A 20195-nucleotide genomic window follows, 5' to 3' on the forward strand; every position below is an offset into this window, starting at 1 on the left:
GGAATTTTTGTATGGTCCGACAATAATTTTTTGTGTATATTTTTATCGTGAGTTCGACCAGTCCTGTGTGGCACTGGGCTTTTTCGAATTATATGATTTTACTGAGTAACACACGAACGCGTAAAAATATTCGATAACAATTTTATTAATCGACGGAAGTAAATAAAAGGAATTGAACTAATGAACTCTATAATAATGTAAATGTCAATGAACAAACTGGAATACAGGAATTAGAACTCTTCTTGTTGGGTCTTCAACTTGGAATATGTTTCTTGGCGTTTTAATCGTACAACTTCGACGTGTGTATCCGATGGTGATGTCGATACAACTCCAATAAATAAAAAAAAAATGAATCACAAAAATCGGAGCCTATGGAAATTGCAAGCTGCGTGTGAAACTATACCAATGAGTATAGAATCCAGCAAAGAAGCCTAGGTCGACAAATAGCACAAGAAAGAAAAGAAGGAGGCGGATTGGTTTTCACAGAACCCAAGGCCTGTTTTCACTGGGCCTGTCTGTCAGTCGGTCGGCTTTCGCACAACCCTGGCCTGTTTTCACTGGGCCGTCAAGTCTGATCGGCTTTCGCACGACCAAGGGCCTGTTTTCACTGGGCCTGTCAGTCAGTCGGTCGGCTTTCGCACAACCTTGGCCTGTTTTCACTGGGCCGTCAAGTCTGATCGGCTTTCGCACGACCAAGGGCCTGTTTTCACTGGGCCTGTCAGTCAGTCTGTCGGCTTTCGCACAACCCCGGCCTGTTTTCACTGGGCCGTCGAGTCTGATCGGCTTTCGCACGACCAACACAAGACAACAAGAGTCAGAACAACACTGGTAACAAATTGTGTGTCTTCAGTACGCGTGCGAAACTATGCCAATGAGCATAGAGTCTCGTATTGAATCCACTTTTGAGAACTTAAGGCGTTTCTGAAACTATGCCAATGAGCATAGAATCACGCGTTAAGTCTCTTAGATACCAGAACAGGCACTGATTACTCGAAGCTGCCTAACTGGTGAACCCAAGGCTGACTCTTTGAGAACTTAAGACGTTTCTGAAACTATGCCAATGAGCATAGAATCACGCGTTAAGTCTCTTAGGGACCAGAAGAGGCACTGATTATTCGAAGCTGCCTCACTAGTCAACCCAGAGCGGACTCTCTCTAAGTCTTTTCACACCCTTCCTTATCAAAACAAAATTAGATTTTGTTTCGGGTGTTTTAAAACATAAAAATCTACAAGGCATGTCCAATTAATCAGAAAAAGTATTAATTAAATTTTAAAATAATTTATAATAATTTATGACGTCATCTAAATTGCAAAACAAAAAAAATACGTTGTCACCTATCGAGTAAATTAACTTGCACCATGCCCCCTATCGAGTGAATAAATTTCGCGTTGAAAATTTTGCAGTATTTTTAGTCAGCATTATAAAATAAGACAAAAGAAAGAAAGTTGATTGTCACTCAGTTAAATGTCAAAACATACATATATTTAACACAAAATCAATAAATAAATAGATGACCAAAAAGAAGTAATACTAATTCAAATGACGATTTTTAGGATTTATCCACACAAGTTATGTACAAAAATTTAACGCAATAATCAACAAGCCTCACAACAAATTATTAACCGACACAAGAATTAAAACAACATAATGATAGTACTGACTAATAAAGAACATAAAAAATAAAAAAAAAACAAAAAAAAATATTTCATTTCCATAATCACATTTAATTACCAGAACCGAAATGCTGCTTAAAAAGCAGCAACTTTAATTGTTTACAAAATAGAGGAAATGATATTCCAGGTAGACGTGAGTGAGGTTGGCAAATTATTCCACACCATCGGTCCAGCAACAGCAAAATTTCTTTTACCAGTCACTAAACGGGTTTGAGGAACGTCCAGCAAATTCCTATTATTGGATCTCAATCCTGGATAACCAGACGTTGAATCACGTTTAGTCAATCTACCGACCAAGTACGGAGGAGCACGCCTATTTAAAACTTTGAACATCAAAACAGCAATCTTGTAGATAATTCTCTTTTCAATCGGAAGCCAGTGCAGGTCCCGTAAAATCGGCGTCACATGATCAGATCTAAAACCTCCGACAACTAGCTTGGCCATGCGATTTTGAATTGACTGTAGTTTAGAAATTTCCAACATGGAGACACCGTAAAAAAGGCTGTTGCAATAGTCCAGCCTCGAGTGAATAAACGCGTGAGCCAAACTCTTCAGGGTAATCTCATTAAGTGAATTTTTTATAGCCCTCATCATGCGAAGTTGTCGATGACATTCACCAGTTAGCGACTTTATGTGGCACTCCATTGTCATATTACCATCGAATTACGAGCAACTTGACATAATTCAATCTTACTGTTGTTAATCTCAATCGAAGTGAAATTTAATTTGTTTATTTGCTGCCACGTACCAATTGGCAATAACTGGGTTTTGCATTGATTCAATTTGAGTTTGTGTTTGATCATCCAAGAATCAATCGCCTCCATGCACCGACCAAATCTTCCATCAAAGCTTGAAATGAAGTAGCTAGACCTCTGACAATGATTTGTATGTCATCTGCAAACCCATGATGCTTGAACCTGAATGAATCAATGATGTCGAAAACGTCAGCAGTGTATAGCAAAAACAGCAGCGGTCCAAGTACTGAACCTTGTGGTACACCATGCTTTACTTCCTGGACAGATGATAAAACATCTCTGCGTAATACCGGTTGTTTTCGCGCAGAGAGATATGATTCAAACCAAATAAGAACAACACCTGAGATTCCAAAACATTGACGTAGCTTTCCAAGTAAAATCTCGTGATTAACACAATCAAAGGCTGCACTAATATCAAGTAATGCCAAGATTGAGATATTTTGATCATCAATAGCAGCAAACAACTCAGATGAAACAACTATCAGTGCAGTTTCAGTTGAATGAAATTTTTTAATGAAATTTTTTAAATCCTGACTGACATTTTGGTAGCTGATCATTATGATTTAAATGACAAATTCGTTCAATAACTTTTGACAAAAATGTTAGATTTGACACCGGTCTATAACTTGATAAACTATTCTTGTCTAGTGTCTGCTTTTTTAACATCGGAACAACAATTGAATATTTAAAAGCCATCGGGAAATGCCCATAAGTTAAACATGCATTTACAAAAACAGTCAAAAACGGGAAAAACAGATGAACGTATTTTTTAAGTATTTTAGTTGGCAAATCATTCAGTGGGCACGATTTTGTAGGTGAATCCAAAATAACTTGACGAATCTCATCACTGGAACAGCACTGAAATAATGAAAGTTCAGTACATTCACTCATCCGATTGTTTGAACCAATAGGCTCTTTGATACAAGGCATCGTCTCTAGTATGTTGTCAACCTTATCTTTAAAAAATTTAGCAAAATCATCAGAATTTAACTCATCTGACATATTAAGCGAATCAACAGAATTCATCTTGAATAAAACCGTGTTAATTGTCATCCAGAGTTTTTTTGGATTGGAGCCATTTATTTCAATCATATTTCTCCAGTAGGCTTTCCTTTTTTCTGAGAGCAATGACTGTTTCTTCAACATAGCATCAACGAACTTTTTCTTGCTAACATCCCCAGGATTAAGTCGATAAGCTCTTTCAAGTCTTCTGCAGCGTAGCTTAGTCTACCTACACTCTTCATCGAACCAAGGCGAAGCAGCATTATTTCTAGTCATCACATAGTGTTTCGGTGCAACAATATCTATAATATTTTTAACTTCTTTTTTGTAAAGATCAAATAAGTATTCAGGATCATTAGGTCCATTAATAGGCGAGTTTATTATAAACGCGGCAAATTTATCAAAATCCACACGATTCCATGAACGAACCAGTCTTTTTTTCTAACAAAATAATTTAGCGGAATCGAAAAACATACTTGGACCAGACCATGATCGGAATAAATACCATATGGACTTACGGTACATGAGGAAACAGGCAATTCCATTGAGGATACCACTAGATCCAAGATACCACCATATACATGGGTAGTTTCCTCAACTTTATTTTCAAGGTTAAATTCATGAAAAACATCTACCAACCGAATTGAATGAATATCTCCAACCTTTTCCAAAAAACATTCAAATCCCCCGTAAGAATGACATAGTCCGACAATAACGAAATCTGCTCCAAGAGTGATGTAAGCTCATCAAAAAATGCAGGAAGTAATTGGTACAAAACCCGGTTGATAAACTGCCAATAACAGAATCGTTTTTTTACCGCACCGAAATTTAATGGCAAGTGATTCAAAGGAATTTACCACTGGTAATTCTATTTTTTTAACTTTGAAAACATTCTTTAAATATACAATTATTCCTCCATGATTAGGGTCGTGTGAGCGCAAATAATCCATAAATGAGAAGCCATAAGGCATAGCCAATTTCACATAAATATCATCAGATGATCCATGCCATGTTTATATATATATATATATATATTTTACAATATTCTATAAATTCTACCGAATGTTTGGCGTTAATATGTTTGTAGTTCGTTTTTTCAATTTTTCTCACTAAAGTTTTTTGGTGAACGTTTAGTTTATTAAAATTCAAAATAAACTTATTTTTCGAATTCATGCTGCAAATAAGGCCATATTTCGATTCCGAATGAATCATCGTCAGTGCTCCTTGTTGTATATATAGGAAAATATGGACTTTGTCAAGATTAGCTTTGACGTTGTAAAAATTAACTTTGGTGTTGTAACATTGAACTTTGATGCGAATTAGGTGTCAGGTTTCTTAATTGGCTGGTCATCTTCTTTGGTCTCCTTTTCTTCATCGATAGCATCATATTCTTCTTTGTCACTATTTACGATGCTAGTTCTTATTACTTCTTTGTTTTCGTTGTTGGTTAAGCGCCGGGTTGGAAGTGAGGTTGTCATTTTTTGTTGTATATTTATTTTTGGTTTATTGATGTCGATTAGGACTGCTTCTGCAATTTTAAGATGCGTGTAGTTGCTGTTCTGGTATATTACTTTGGTGTTGCTGTCGAGGATTTCACGGCTAATTGTGATTGAGTGTGTTGAGTCCAAATGAGATTTGATAGCACCACTCTGTTTATGTGTAAGCCTTCTAGTCAGTGAGGTAGTAGTAATCCCGATATATGAGTCATGTTGACGTGCACAGCCGTCAAAGGGGCAATTAAATTCATATATTACGTGATTACGCTTTAACTCAGAGTTATCTCTAGGACTGCAGTTGTTTTTTCAGTATTAGGTGAGACGTCTTTTTATTGTAGAAATAAATTCGGAGTTTAACTTTACTATTTGGGTTGGTTGGTGTGACATTTTTATTGATGATATGCTTAAGAATAGCTTCATCTACCTTGTATGCTGTTGACATGATTTCTGTAATACAAGATGATGTCGTTATCTTGATTGTTGGTACTAGGAAGGTTATTGCTGTGTAGTAATTTGTTTTTAACAATCTTTTCAATAGAGTAAGTCTTGTATCCATTGTTTACAAGCAGGTTAGTGACCCTCTTTAATTCAGCGTCGCGATTTTCAATATCGGAAGAGTGTGTGAATGCCGGTTCACAAATGATTTTATTGTGCTGTCTTTAAATTGTTCAGTGCATTCACTTTGTCCATTCAAACAAATTCCTGTATTCGTTTCTTTGACATAGACCGCGGTTTTGAATCGTTCTTCGCCACGGGTGACCAACACATCGAGGAAAGGTAAACGTTGTTCCTTTTCATTTTCAATAGTAAATCTAAGTTTTGATTTGTTTAAGGTACCAAGAAGTACCAAATCACCCAGTTATGCACTTTGCGTGTGTGATTGTGTGTATATGGGATTGTAGATATGTGATATTGTGTGTATGTAATTGTGTGTGCATGTGATTGTGCATGTATGAGTGAATGTGTGTACGTTTAAATGTGTGTACGTTTGAATGTGTGTATGTGAATATGTGTGTGTTTGAATGTGATTGTGTGTGAAAGAGTATGTGATAGCATGTGATTGTATGTGATTGTGTGTGTGTTTGCATGTGATTGTGTGTATTTAACCGTGTGTGATACTGAACTTAATTAATTTAATCAAAACTATCAATTAAGTACAATTATTTTCAGATTAAAATGTTGGTTTCATACAATGAAGAATATCCATTGTATATCACACATAATTCAAAAGCAGTTTCAAAAATAATATGGCTTTTTAAAAAGTCAAATTAACAACCGCTACAGTTTTGCATTCCAAACATTGCTTATTGTCACAGAGTACAGTTTTTAAGTTGAAAGTCGTCAGTAAATAGGTCAGTATATTAATCTGGGAGCAAACTTCAGTAACTGCACTAGAATGGATCAAATTGCAGACATTTTCAAATTGATCACAAGGAAATTTTTACAAAATGAAATAGTTCACGTCTAACCAAATCTGTCTATTCAAATTCAAGTTTTTATTAAGGTTTTAACGTTGCATAAAATAAATTCTCACATGACTGTTATTTAATAAATCTCTCTCTCTCTCTCTCTCTCTCTCTCTATATATATATATATATATATATATATATATATATATATATATATATATATATATATATATATATATATTGATGGAAATCATGTGATCGGCGTTAGTTAACTTCTAATTTAACTTTTCGATTTTTCTAACGGTTGATCGAATGCATACACAAAATGGTGCAATAAAAAATCAATTTATGAATTCACACCATATAAAAATAACTAGGGAAATATTAAACTCAAATAACAAAGTTTAATTTTATAACCATAAGAAAAGCACTTTGAGAATGGCAGAAGCTTTCTTACTAGAAAATAGAAACCCTGTAATAAACATCCAACAACAGGCTCTATTACACTAAAGATAGTAAAGGTTACCGAAAAAGTGCTTTTATGTAAATGTATATACGAAAAATGCAGTCTAAAATAATTAGAAATTTCATTATTAATTTGAATAAATTAAATAAAATCAATAAAATAATTGTTCGAAAAATTGATAAACTTAGTTACAAACTCAAAAATGCGGAAAATGCGTATAACTCTCTCTCTCTCTCTCTCTCTCTCTCTCTCTCTCTATATATATATATATCTATATATATATATATATATATATATATATATATATATATATATATATATATATGTATATATATATATATTTGTGTTTCAATAATTACAAACGACATTCTGATAAAAATGTAAAAGAGTTGATTACTTAATAATTTTGATTCCATTTTTGGTTTTTTAAGATTTGTAATATGAATAGGAATTTACATGTATTAAAATATTTAAAATATGCATTTTTACAATTGTCACTGGTGATCATTACAAGAAAACCATATTTTCTTTTCAATTTCCAGATCATTTCTTTTTATTGATATCATTTCTTTGATTTCTTTGTTTTGATTTGATGAAATAAAAAATGATAAAAATGTCAAATGTCAATATATATATATATATATATATATATATATATATATATATATATATATATATAATTTGGTATGAGGTTCTCAGATAAACATGTTCGGTTGAAGATTACACCCAATTTTTGCAGTTAGAAGCTTTTTAAATAAAATTTTAAAATATTAGAAATTTTATTTAAAAAACTTCTAACTGCAAAATGGGGTGTAATCTTCACCCGAACATATATATATATATATAATAGATTATAATTTTTTTGCAAAAAGAATATTGTAAATATATATATATACATATGTTTGTGTGTGTGTGAGTGTGTGTGTGAGTGTGTGTTTTTGTGTGTGTGTGTTTGTGTGTGTGTGTGTTTGTGTAGGTGATGTGAGGTGTTGAACTATCTACACGCTCAGTCGTGACATGTATGATTTGAAAAGGCAACGGCTTTAATGTCATAGCGGTCGATGTTTTGACTTCAACATCATATTAAATAAAAATCAATACAAATGTGTAAGTGAAACGATATTGATATGGGCAGATGTAAAGCGCCACACGCACCGCCGCTTCTGAAGCGACTGGAACCCACCGTCACAAATTGAAAAAAGTGACTCTTGCCTTTTGTGAGAACACACAATAATAAGAAATTGTTTCACCTCAAAGGTAAATCATTCCAAATATTTGGAGCAGACTAACAGATCGGGGTCCCGTTAAATGAAAGTTGAAATAAGAATGCTTGATAACAACAATAAGTGTCAACAACCAAAAATCATGTGCCCAATGTGTTGTATAGTGCAAAAGTATTATATTGAGAATGTCTTGAGTTTGATAATCAGAAGTCTAATGTTTGTCAAACGTTAACCCAAATATTTTTATGTAGTGTAAAATTAGTAGTTATAATTTTTAAAGTATAGAACATCTTAACAACTGCTAACGTCTTCCGACTAGTAAATGTCTCGAACTTATCAGCATTAAAGAGAAAAGTTGAACTCAATGCTTGTGATGTTATGTTTGTTGCTTGTACAGTAAGGAAAAGTGCGGAGATTTTGTGGAAGTGATTAAGGATAACAGAAATTTACATTTTGATAAAAATGAATATCTTACAATGTATTGGAAGAGGTTAGGGTTAAAAATAAAAAGATTTGTAGAAGGAAAAAAAATTATAAAAAGAATTAGGTCAAAAACGGTGAGAAACTGTGGCTTTGAACATGTTGGCAGGAAAGTCACCAAAATCGTTTGCAAAACTGATCAACACGAGTGTGTGTGTGTGTGGTATGTGTGTGTGTGGTATGTGTGTGTATGTACGTTTGTGTGGTGTATGTGTGATCTGTATGTGTATGTACGTGTGTGTGGTGTGTTCTGTGTGTACATGTTTGTATTCGTGTTGGTGCAAATTTGTATCACTACAAAATGGATCAACACCATCAACTCAAGCGACAAATATATAATCTGTTTCGGCAATAATCTCTTGTTAAGGTAATAAGCGGTTGTTGTTGTTGTCCTAGTCACAACACAGAAAGTAGTTGTAGCAAAATGTGCCAGTAATTTTAGTAATAACATAACTTCAGTTGATATAAAATCACTCAATGATTTCATTATTATGATATTGGACACCAAAATCTTCAGCATCTTAATCTTATCATTATCAGCATTCTCGTCATCAACATTTCGTTTTGTTCATCAACATCATCCTCATCATCAGCATCATCTTCATCATCAACATCATCTCCTCGTCATCAACATAATTGTCATCATAACTTACGTTCAGTTTGATTAGCTTGACCCTCAGATTGCCCTGCAAATATCATCATCAGCATGATCAGCTGAGCGTAAAAAATTGAACGTAAGCACGTGAATTTGAGATTTGAAATTTGTAGCACCATTTTTGTGGTTTTTGTTGTTGTTGCGTTGTCACTTTCAATTTTGTTCGAACTGGTGATGTTGTTGTTAATGTTATAGTTACGTTGCTTGTGTTTGTAAAGATTAGCGTTTATACACATATGTCGTTGTTGATGTCTTTGTTGTTATTTCCTGTTAAAAAATACTGAAAACAACATAAAAACGCAATTTAAATCAATACTGAAGCCTTTGAGATTACTTTAAAAACTATAAAGTTCATTCATAGGTAGAGTAATTAGGAGCAGAACCTTCATTGATCCATATTTGAGGATATTGTCTTTGTTGTTGTAAAAGTGGCTGATGTTGATTTTGATGTTATTGTTGTTGTAATTCTGATGATGTTGTTGTTGTCTTCATTTACAGAATTACAGAATAATTACCTGAGATAAACCGCAAAAACAAATTCTTTCTGAGCTGGATACCATGGAGAAAAGAAATTAACATAGAAACTGTTTCGAAATATTCCAATACTAAAGACATCAACATGTAATATGCTAGTATGCCAATTTTAAAGTAAGCAACTATTCAAACAAAATATATGCAAGAAATATTATTTAAATGCTTGATTGTCTGGTCTAGCATAACAACAATCATCTTAATAGTTATACATATAAATAGTTATAAATTTATATATATATATACATACATACATATATATGTTGGTAATAGACCATAATTTTTACAATATTCTATAAATTCTACCGAATGTTTGTCGTTAATATGTTTGTAGTTCGTTTTTTCAATTTTTCTCACTAAAGTTTTTGGTGAACGTTTAGTTTATTAAAATTCAAAATAAACTGTTTTTCCGAATTCATGCTGCAAATAAGTCCAAATTTCGATTCCGAATAAATCATCATCAGTGCTTTCTGCTGTTTATATAGGGAAATATTGACTTTGTCAAAATGAACTTAGATGGAGATTGACTTTGTCAAATTGAACTTAGATGGAAATTAGGTGTCAGGTTTCTTTATTGGCTGGTCATCTTCTTTGGTCTCCTTTTCTTCATCGATATGATGCTATCTTTGTTTGATGCATCAGCAAAACAAATGAAGGGCGATTTAACATCCCTCCTGTACAAACTTACAACAACAAAATCAAAGCAGATTTTTCTAATTATATAAACTGCCAACGTAAAGCAATATACTTGAAAGATTGTTGAAATAAACATAATAGTTATATAATATAACTAGTAATAATAGTTTTAATAGTTAGTAATAAACATATATCTTTAAAATTCATTCAATATAATGTTAATTTTTTAGTTCTGAAAAGTAAAATATTAGGAAGATATTGATAAGTTTGAAAAATGTATACGTCCAATAAAGGCACTCAACTAAAAAATTTTGACCATATTACAAACACTGTCTAACGCATGTTTATTGTCTCCGAAAGTCAATGGAGAAAAATTGATGTCGTTTAAACATCTACATATGTGCAACGCGTATTCAATACATTAGATGCATTCTAACATAGCATTATTCATGCCCATGTATCTAATAAGTAGCCTATATAAACCAGAATACGTGTACGTTTACCTACGTATACAATGTATTGAAACAAATTAATTCCGCATAGTCTGCTGGCAACGCATTTAAAATCGTCACAGGGCTCTGACATTCAGAATAAAAATTATTTAATTAACCATGTGAAGTGATGCTTGAGAAAATGCTTGCATACGCCCTACTGTATACATACACGGATATTCATTTATAATTGTAAATTTATTTTTTTAAATTGCTTGTAATTTTTCCGCCAATTATTTACTTGTTTATCGATTTATTTATTTTTTATCTGTTTTTGTGTATTATTTTATAGTTGTAATTTCAAATGAGCGTGTGTTTGTGTTTTTGTGTGTGACTGACTGACTGACTGACTGACTAACTAACTGACTGACTGACTGACAGACAGGCTGGCTGCCTGGCTGGCTGGATGGCTGACTGACTCAATTTATTTAATTTATTCATTCATTTATTTATTTGATTAATTCATTTATTTATTCACTCTTCACTTACTCACCCACTCGCTCACTCACTCACTCACTCATTCACTAACTCATTCATTCATTCATTCATTCATCAGTAAACTAATTAATTAATTAACTCTTCCTCAATGTTTCCTGTTAATTAAATGGCAAATTATTTTAAAAAATTCTATAGCTAAATATTTACGACATCGGTTAAGTCGTCACGGATCTGAACAAACGTTAATAATTTTTAACTTTCTCCTTTCACAAATTTTATGATAATGATCATATCCTGTCTAATTTCTACTGTCTTTCCCAGTGTTGTTGCTGTTGTTATTATCTACATTATAATTATTAAGATTATTTCTATTGTTGTTGTGGTAATTGTGAATAAAGCGAATTTCAGGTAAAAGAAAATTAATGAAATTAAGAAAAGAACAGTCTCAAAAAAGTTGAAAATAAATTTTGAAAATGCTTTGAGTTTGAAAAGTTTCACAAAATTTTCAATCTTGGTAAATAAAACTCACATAGCAGTGAAAAAGTAGAAAAACCTTGTTAAATCTAAAAATTGGTAAATTTATAATAAAAATAATAGCTTTTTGTTTTTGGAAAAACAGATTCAGCAATATTTGTATTAAAAATATTTAAAATAATTATATGCCAGAAACTTTGTTAACCTGGTAATTTTTACATAATTTTATTCTACATATATGAACATAATTATAATCATTATCTTCGTTGTCATCTTCAAAATTTTCTTACACACAACAAATATCTAAATTGCTTATTTAAATCAATACGGACAATAAATGTATTGAATGTATTTTACTATAATGACATCAAAATTATCAGTTTCAAGCTACTAAGTCTAGTTCAAATTTTTTAATTTAAAAAATCAACAATGAGCTTGATTGCTATAGTTTGAGTCAACACGAAGCAAAATATTAAACTGTGCTTCTGAAGTACTTCATAACAGGCGCTATAAAAATCATCAAACACAATACAATTAGGTGCGGGTATTTTTTAGGCTAGAAGATTCAAGATGTCAAAATACAAATGAGTTATTTTTTTTCAGAAACCAAAAAATCTTCAACATTTCATTTTTAAGAGTAACTCGACTTTCATCTCATTTTAGCTTGCAATTTCTTCTCATTTATCACATTTTTATTTGTTTAGGTTCTGCGTCTCTTCTAGAAATTTTGTCATTTTAAAGAATAAAAAAATATAGACTATTGAATGAATGCTCAAAAAAAAGTTGATAGGATCTCAGTTGGGCAACTTTCATTAAATTTTCTGCTGTATACAAAAATTGATAACTCTGCTGTAGACGGCAAGTAGAGATTTTTACAGCATCACGTTTTTATGTAGTTATGAAATGAATATTTAACTTTTATTAATTGAAAAAACTCTTCAGCAATTATAGTATCAAACCTTTATCCATGATGTTTTCAATTTTTTTAAATTAGTTAAAATGATTTAAAAAATTGTCAGGTTAATGTTAAAAACGTCAGATGTAAATAAATATTTCAAATATAAACTACAATATATAATTGAGTATCGGTGTAGCTTCACATAGCACGCATTTGGCATAATGGCACGATAGGTCATTCCAATTGAAGTTATCATGCCAGAACGTCATGCATGATTCTAAAAAAAACGATCCCAAAAACGCATCCGGTTGGGGTGGAAACCAAAATGTTTCATTCCCCAGGCTTAGTGCAACATTAGGAAACGGCTTCCAAACAAAAATTGTCAAAACATTTGCCGGATCTATTTTTTGCCCGCAATCCACATTTTTCGTGAGAAGTAATCAGAATTATAACAATCAATGTTGTTTGAATCTAAAAAAATACACAAAGAATGATAGATGATTTAATTGAAAATTTACAAAATGCTAGAAACAAGTACAATAGAAAGAAAGTTTAATTATTATTTTCTCTAAATTATTCCTTAGGACGTGCGGACGCGAAAGTTCAAAAAGCACAAGATGGCGTCAGCGGTTAAAGGCAGTAAGGAGACCATGTGACAGTTAGTTCTTTTGTGCGAAGTAACCGCTTAACTAGGCCTGTGCCCAAGTAACTGTCAGCAAAACATCTACTCACTCAAAAGCAGTATTCATTCTATATTGCATTACATTGTATTTCATTGCAGTACGCAGATTTAGCGGGAATAAGAAGTATGCATGCATGCCTGCACGATGTAAAGAGCGGTAAATCTATATGCTTACATTGTGGGTGGGCACACTAAGTTGATATAGAAGATGCATGCATTTGCATATATGATGCTATATATGTATATGATATATATATATATGTGTGTGTGCGTGTGTGCATATGTGTGTGTTTCTGTGTGCGTGTGTAATTTCATTGCTATTTATAAAACACGTTATATCGTAAAATAATAAAAAGAAAATAAATTTTATTAAATTGGTTACTGAGAAATAAACATTTTGGTGAATAAATAATGTCTACTTGAGAATGTTGTAATGCAGTTTACAAATAAAATAAGTGCAATTTCAACATTGGAATCGAATTATAGTATTTTATTTGACGGTAAAGTTATAGTACAATTGACGTTAAACTTTTAACGAATTGAACCAGAAAATCTTTGAAAATATTTAACCAAATGATAATTTTTAAAAAATATTAAAAAATAATTAAAACTTCAGAAATAACAAGAAACACAGTAACGGAACTGATATGCGGACACAAAAACACAAAAAGCACGGGATGGCGCCAACGGTTCAGAGCAGTAAGGGTACTTAGTGACAGTAAATTCTTTTATGCGAAGTAACCACTTTACTGAGCCCGCGCCAATTCAGACGCAAATAAAACCTCTATTCATTCAATGAAGAAATTCAATCGAAGCATCAGATTTGTTTCATACGAGAAATTATATGTATATAAATAACATGATTATAGCATTCAAATATATAGATAGGAAGCATATATATATAAGTTTGAAGAGCACATTTCGTATATATATTATGTATGTGAGAAGCTAATACAGTAAAAGTCCTCTAGAGCGGGACCCTAAAGAACGGACAGATAAGAGTAACGGACAGTATTGCTTGGCACGGAACCGTTTTGCATGTTAAATAGATCCTAAAGAACGGACATTTTAAAGGAACGAACTATGGACAGGGTTTTAAGTACAAATTGACTTTTATGTCTTAAAGAGCGGACAATTTATAACAAAAACACATGGAATATTTGATAAAATGCGCCATCTAATTTGAATATTTGTATCGCGGTCGTGTTGATAAGCTGTTGTGTAATAATGGAGTCGACTCTGCAAAAAAAATTTTTAAACTTGGAAGAAAAAATGCTGGTGGTGAAAAAATTAAATGATGGAGTTAGCATACGAAAAATTACTGAAGAATTTTGTTGCGGAAAAACTCAAATTGCAAATATTCATGAAAATAAAGAATCTGTAAAAAGGCAGTGGGAAGCGGGAGTGCCGAGTAAGAATAAAACGTTGAAAAAACGAAAAACGGATTTTGAAGAGATCAATTTTAAATTTTTTGAATGGTTTTCTGAAGCTCGGTTAAAGAATCTGCCAGTTAGTGGACCAATGGTGAAGGTTAGAGTTCTTTAAACAAAATTTTACCTTACCACCTTTTTAAAAATAGGGAAAATAAAGAATTTATTTTGTTTTTTTCTAACCTTCTTTATTATTGTTAGGAAAAAGCTATTGTTATTGCTGTAGACTGTATCGGTTGTGAAAATTTCATGGCATCAACTGGTTGGCTAAGAAGTTGGCAGAAGCAGTTTGGGATAACATTTGTACAACTTGCTGGTGAAGCTGCTGATGTTGATGAAAAAATAGTTGATGATTGGAAAAAAAGGCTTCCTGAGATTACATCTGGATTCTTACCTGAAAATATATTCAATGCAGATGAGACAGGTCTTTATTATCGCAATTAACCACAACGTTCACTTGTTTTGAAATCTGATAAAAGGAAAGGCATCAAGACAGTCAAAAAAAGATTAACTGTTCTTTTAGCTTGCTCTCAGACAGGGGAAAAATTGCCACCTTTGGTCATTGGCTATGCAGAAAATCCTCGATGTTTTAAAGGTTAAAATTTCAGATGATATTTTCAAAACTATAAAAAATTTCAACTGATTAATTTTATTTATAGCCTTGAAAAAAAAAGGTTTACCTGTGATGTATCGCTGGAACAAAAGGGCATGGATGACTGCCAGGTTATTTTTAGAGTGGTGCCAAATCTTAAACAATAAAATGCAAATAAAAGGTTTGGCGTTTAAATTAAATATATAAATATTTTTTATACTTATCTAATTAACACATTTTTTTAGGAAGAAAGATCCTTCTCTTTGTTGATAATTGTTTTGCTCATCCAGAGATTTCCATGTCAAATGTTATCGTTAAGTATTTACCACCAAAAACAACGTCATGCTTGCAGCCATTAGATGCTGGCATAATTTCACAAATTAAAACTATTTATAGGAAAAGTTATTGAGACATGTTTTGACAGACATGGGAAGAAGCACAAGAACTAGCAAAATCTGTTAACCTATTAAATGCAATTAATTGGTTGGATGTGGCATGGAGAAATGTTAATCCTACTTCAATCACAAAATGTTTTAATAAGTGTGGTTTTGGAATAGGAGAAAATAGAAATACAGATGTGCAGCTGATTGAAGCTGATCCTACCATAACCAGCCTTTTGGGTTCTGTTACTTGGGAGAATTTTGTAACCATGGATAACAATGATGACTCAATCCATAGCCCACAAAGTTCTGAAAATCATGAACAATTTGAAGTCCAAGATGATGAAGAGGAAGAAGAGGTTCCAGTCCAAGATGTTTCTACAAAGATGGCATTACAATGTGCCAGGAAGCTAACTTCCTATTCGATACATATGGGCATTAGAGAATTGTTACAATTTTCTGAGAACATTGAAAATATTTTAGAAATTGAATTGTTAAAAACAAAATGTTTTGGCAAACAGACAACTATGAATGATTTTCTTCCATAACAATATTAAAAACGTGTTGTTTTATTTTAATTTTTTATGTAGTATATCATAAAAGATTTTAATGTTGAGTCTTGAGGAGAGGACAGTTAAGAGGGGAGGACAGTTTGTTCATTCCCCAATGGTGTCCTCTCTAGAGGAGTTTTACTGTAGTGGTGATTTTACGTTTATATGTATATATATATATATTTTTTTTTTATTATTTTTTATTTACACATTTTATTAACCACAAAAAAATGGCTTGGAGACCATACAAGCTTATTTTGCTTTATAGGCCACCAAAAAGAAAAAACAGAAACAATTTCAAAAATTATCAGGCGCATATAATATAATTTGTTCGTACAACTATTTGACACAAAATCATAGCACACTGCACATAAAGTAAACGTCCGTAAAACAAAATGATAATGAAATGAAACTAAAATCTGATCCTTGTAGTGTTATCTATAATGTGTAAGATCGTACAACAAATTATAATTCAAACTGAGGCCAATAAATAAGTTCTGTTTATTTCAAGCTACAACCCACTTCCATCACCATCTACAAAAAATGCCCAAACAAAGAAGATGTGGCCATTGTGGCAAAAAGGCAAACTTATTATGTTTTCCATGTGATGTGCCACAGGACTTTGCTTGTTCACCTGATTTTCATAAATGATTATATAACTTTTGTTAATGACATAGATTTTTTTATTTTATATTTTCAATCTTTTGTTTATTTGTTACATAAATTGATAAAAATTGAGAAAAGAACAATAAAAAATAATTTAAACTATGGTTGCGTTTCAGGGTGTCAGTTTCTGTTAGCGTCCTTTATAAAGGACTTTATAAAAAACGTTATAACTTTTTTAAAAATTAAAATTTTGAAAAAAGAATAAATAAATATTAGTTTTTTTATTAGTATCTACAACATATATAAAAATCACGAAAATCTAAAACCTCAGCAAAAAGTTACAAATTAAACTTACTTTAACTTTACAAACGATGCTTAGACCTAATTAATAACCGAAATTCAGTTCTTCTTTAGTCAGAAAAATTGATTTTACAAATGACAAAACAGATATGCACAAATTGCAAACACACATTTTGCATGATTGCGTGAGCCGGCATTACAAACTTCATATTAAAGGGTCTTCAAAAAGTTTGTTCGTGTTTGCGAAAAAACAACGCATATTGTCTGGCACCAATTTGTAACTTTTCACTAAATCATGAAATTTTTGAAATTTTTTCTTAGATGAATATATAATAATAATCTTTTTTAAATTTGATGAAGATTATAAAAATGGCAAATCTATGGGGGCCAAGGGAGGCCGTGCTTCCCCCTTTGTGAGCTGTATTTGTAAAATTAACAGTAAAATTAAATTTGTGACAGTCAGTAAAATTTAGTTTTGCAATGAAAAAATACCACAAATCTTGGCCACCCCACCAAAATTATTAAAAAATTTAAACATTTCCAAAATATTGCCCACCCCCGTTAAAGTTGTTTAGATCCTCCTCTGACTGAAGCTGGACAAAATCTGTAATAATTTGTTACTTCAGATAAATCAGCAGATGAAATTTAAATTTTTTATCTGTATTCAGTACTGCATTAAAAAATTTAGTAGAAATTAATTATTCTGTACTCACGGACGCAGTTTCCATTGCTGTAAAAGTTGTAACCGCTATTGCATTGGCTACATTTGTTGGGGGTTTGACATTGCTGACAGTTTGGAACAATACACTGGGCTGAAATTTGAAAAAATATACAAAATATTGAAAAAACAATTGAATAGTTTGGAATAAGTTGAAGTTCAACCATATTTGTAGGCATTAAATAGTTAGTACGCTTCTGACAATTTTTTTAAGTAAACATCGAGACTATCTGGATAACGCCATAAATTTGTATGACACATTAAAGTAAGTTGCTTTCACATTTATTCGTTTCGAATGTTACCTTTCTTTTGAAATTTATTTTAATTAAAATCTTGTATGAATTTGCAGAAGGTACCGAAGTAAGCATGCTTTCAAATACATGAACGAACATTATACCTATTGATTTTATTATAAACAATCAACATTTAATTGCTACGTAAAGGAGTCTTTCAAAAGAACAATCCTCAATTAAGCGGAGTACCCCACAAAAAACTAAAAATGATGTCCTAATGAAACGTCACATGAGAAAAAACAAAAGATGAAAAAATTGGTCCAAATAGTAATAGTTTTTTTTTCAGTACTAACGAACGCAGTTCCCATTGCTATCCAAGCTGTAACCACAGTTACATTGTGAACATCTGTTGGGTGTCTGACATTGTTGACAGTTTGGGACATTGCACTGAGCTGAAATAAAAACAAAGAAATAATTTAAAAAATTAAAAAAAAAACATTTTTCTCGTGAATTTTAAAGTGACACAATTTTTTGCATGTCACTTCACTAGAACATCAGGCAAAATTGCACAAACTAGGTCAAAATAATTTATACTAATTTTAAAATTTTTAGTTTTTTACTATTCACCAATGCAGTTTCCATTGCCATCCAGATTGTAGCCACTGTTACATTGGGAACATCTGTTGGGTGACTGACAGTTCTGGCAATTAGGAACGTTGCACTGCACTGTCATCATTATACAAATTCTATTTTAATTTTGTATGTTTCAGATTTTGGTTGGTTAGAAAATATTTTGTTTAAAAATTATGAAAAATATTGTGATCAAAATTTATTTTAAATGAAAAATAGTTTCCAGCCATCGCATCTGTTGTTAGCGCCATTCAACGTGTACCCATTGTTGCACAGTGCACACACGTTCGGCGAGTTACACGTCAAACAATTAGCGATATTACATTGGACTGAAAATGACAGTTATGTATCAAATGATTGTTCGGGTTCATTACATTTAACAAATTTTTACTTGTTTAAACAGCTGAGCATTTACAATTGAATAAGTTTATAACTCTCCAACAAATTATGATTAAAATTTCAGAGTAGGTCAGAACAAACTGAAAAGTTACAATAAGTAACCGGATGATATTCAAAACAAAACGCACTTCTGCAGACGTTATTGTTGGTATCGAGCGTGTAACCATCATTGCACAGGTAGCAGACATTCGCTACGAGACATGATCGACAGTTGGCAACGTTGCACGTTATTGGAATTTCTTCATTCAAAATAATTGTTTTCAGTGTTTAGTTCAAAACAGAAAACTTGAGAAAACTAAAAAATTTAAATTATAAACTTATAACTATGTTTCAAACTGAAATACTCACGGACGCAGTTTGCATCACTATTCAGATAGTAGCCACTATTACAGACGGAACATCTGTTCGGTGCTCGGCATTGTTGGCAGAACTGAACGTTGCATTGTGCTGCGAATATAATTTATTGAAATTGTTTTCAATATAAATTCTTAATAATATTGTTTTAATTGTTGAAAATTTTATTTAGTCCTTTATATGAAGAAAATAAGCCTCAATGCAGGGTGTGGAAACAAAAGATTCAAAAAAATTGTCATCATCATTATCGTCGCACATCAAAATACTTCACTAACGAAGGCAGATTTCATTGCTATCCAAGCTGTAGCCACTGTTACACTGAGAACATCTGTTGGGTGACTGACAGGTTTGACAAAATCGAAAGTTGCATTGCACTGAAAATAAAATATAACTAGTTGTATCTTTTTTGTAGTGATCTGCAAGTTTTTGAATTAGAAATGAAAATGGAAAAATTAAAAATTCACCATACAATTCAAATCAAAAGACATAAAAAACAACCATCGCATCTGTTGTTGGCAGCGTTCAAAGTGTATCCAGTGTTGCAAACTGCACACACGTTCGGTGTATTGCACGAGACACAGTTGGCAACGTTACACTGGACTGAATGAGTTGTAAAAGAAAAAAATGACAATCATTTTTTTAATCTGTCAGTTTTGATAGTTTTGAAGTTTCGAGCGTGCATGCTCAATAAA

General features: G+C 32.1%; 3 protein-coding genes across 3 annotated transcripts; 1 reads left to right on the plus strand and 2 right to left on the minus strand.

Moving 5' to 3' along the window:
* Positions 1-480: 480 nt before the first annotated feature.
* On the minus strand, positions 481-4402 carry HELRODRAFT_183751 (hypothetical protein; the record flags this gene model as incomplete). Its single annotated transcript, XM_009013333.1, has 3 exons — positions 481-825; positions 3261-3424; positions 4210-4402. The coding sequence occupies 3 exons, from the start codon at positions 4400-4402 to the stop codon at positions 481-483; spliced, it is 702 nt and encodes a 233-aa protein (XP_009011581.1).
* Positions 4403-14537: 10135 nt separating this feature from the next.
* On the plus strand, positions 14538-16260 carry HELRODRAFT_183752 (hypothetical protein; the record flags this gene model as incomplete). The annotated part of the gene is made up of 5 exons (XM_009013334.1): positions 14538-14840; positions 14942-15164; positions 15225-15335; positions 15578-15733; positions 15890-16260. 5 exons carry the CDS (start codon positions 14538-14540, stop codon positions 16258-16260), a joined length of 1164 nt encoding a protein of 387 aa, XP_009011582.1.
* A 1607-nt stretch (positions 16261-17867) lies between these two features.
* On the minus strand, positions 17868-20103 carry HELRODRAFT_183753 (hypothetical protein; the record flags this gene model as incomplete). The annotated part of the gene is made up of 7 exons (XM_009013335.1): positions 17868-17981; positions 18474-18572; positions 18748-18846; positions 19252-19388; positions 19498-19596; positions 19779-19919; positions 20002-20103. Coding segments are annotated over 7 exons (791 nt in total), but the record flags the coding sequence as incomplete, so codon positions are not given.
* Positions 20104-20195: the final 92 nt, after the last annotated feature.

This window comes from Helobdella robusta, assembly GCF_000326865.2.
Source record: "Helobdella robusta unplaced genomic scaffold HELROscaffold_117, whole genome shotgun sequence".
NCBI classification, from domain to species: domain Eukaryota; kingdom Metazoa; phylum Annelida; class Clitellata; order Rhynchobdellida; family Glossiphoniidae; genus Helobdella; species Helobdella robusta.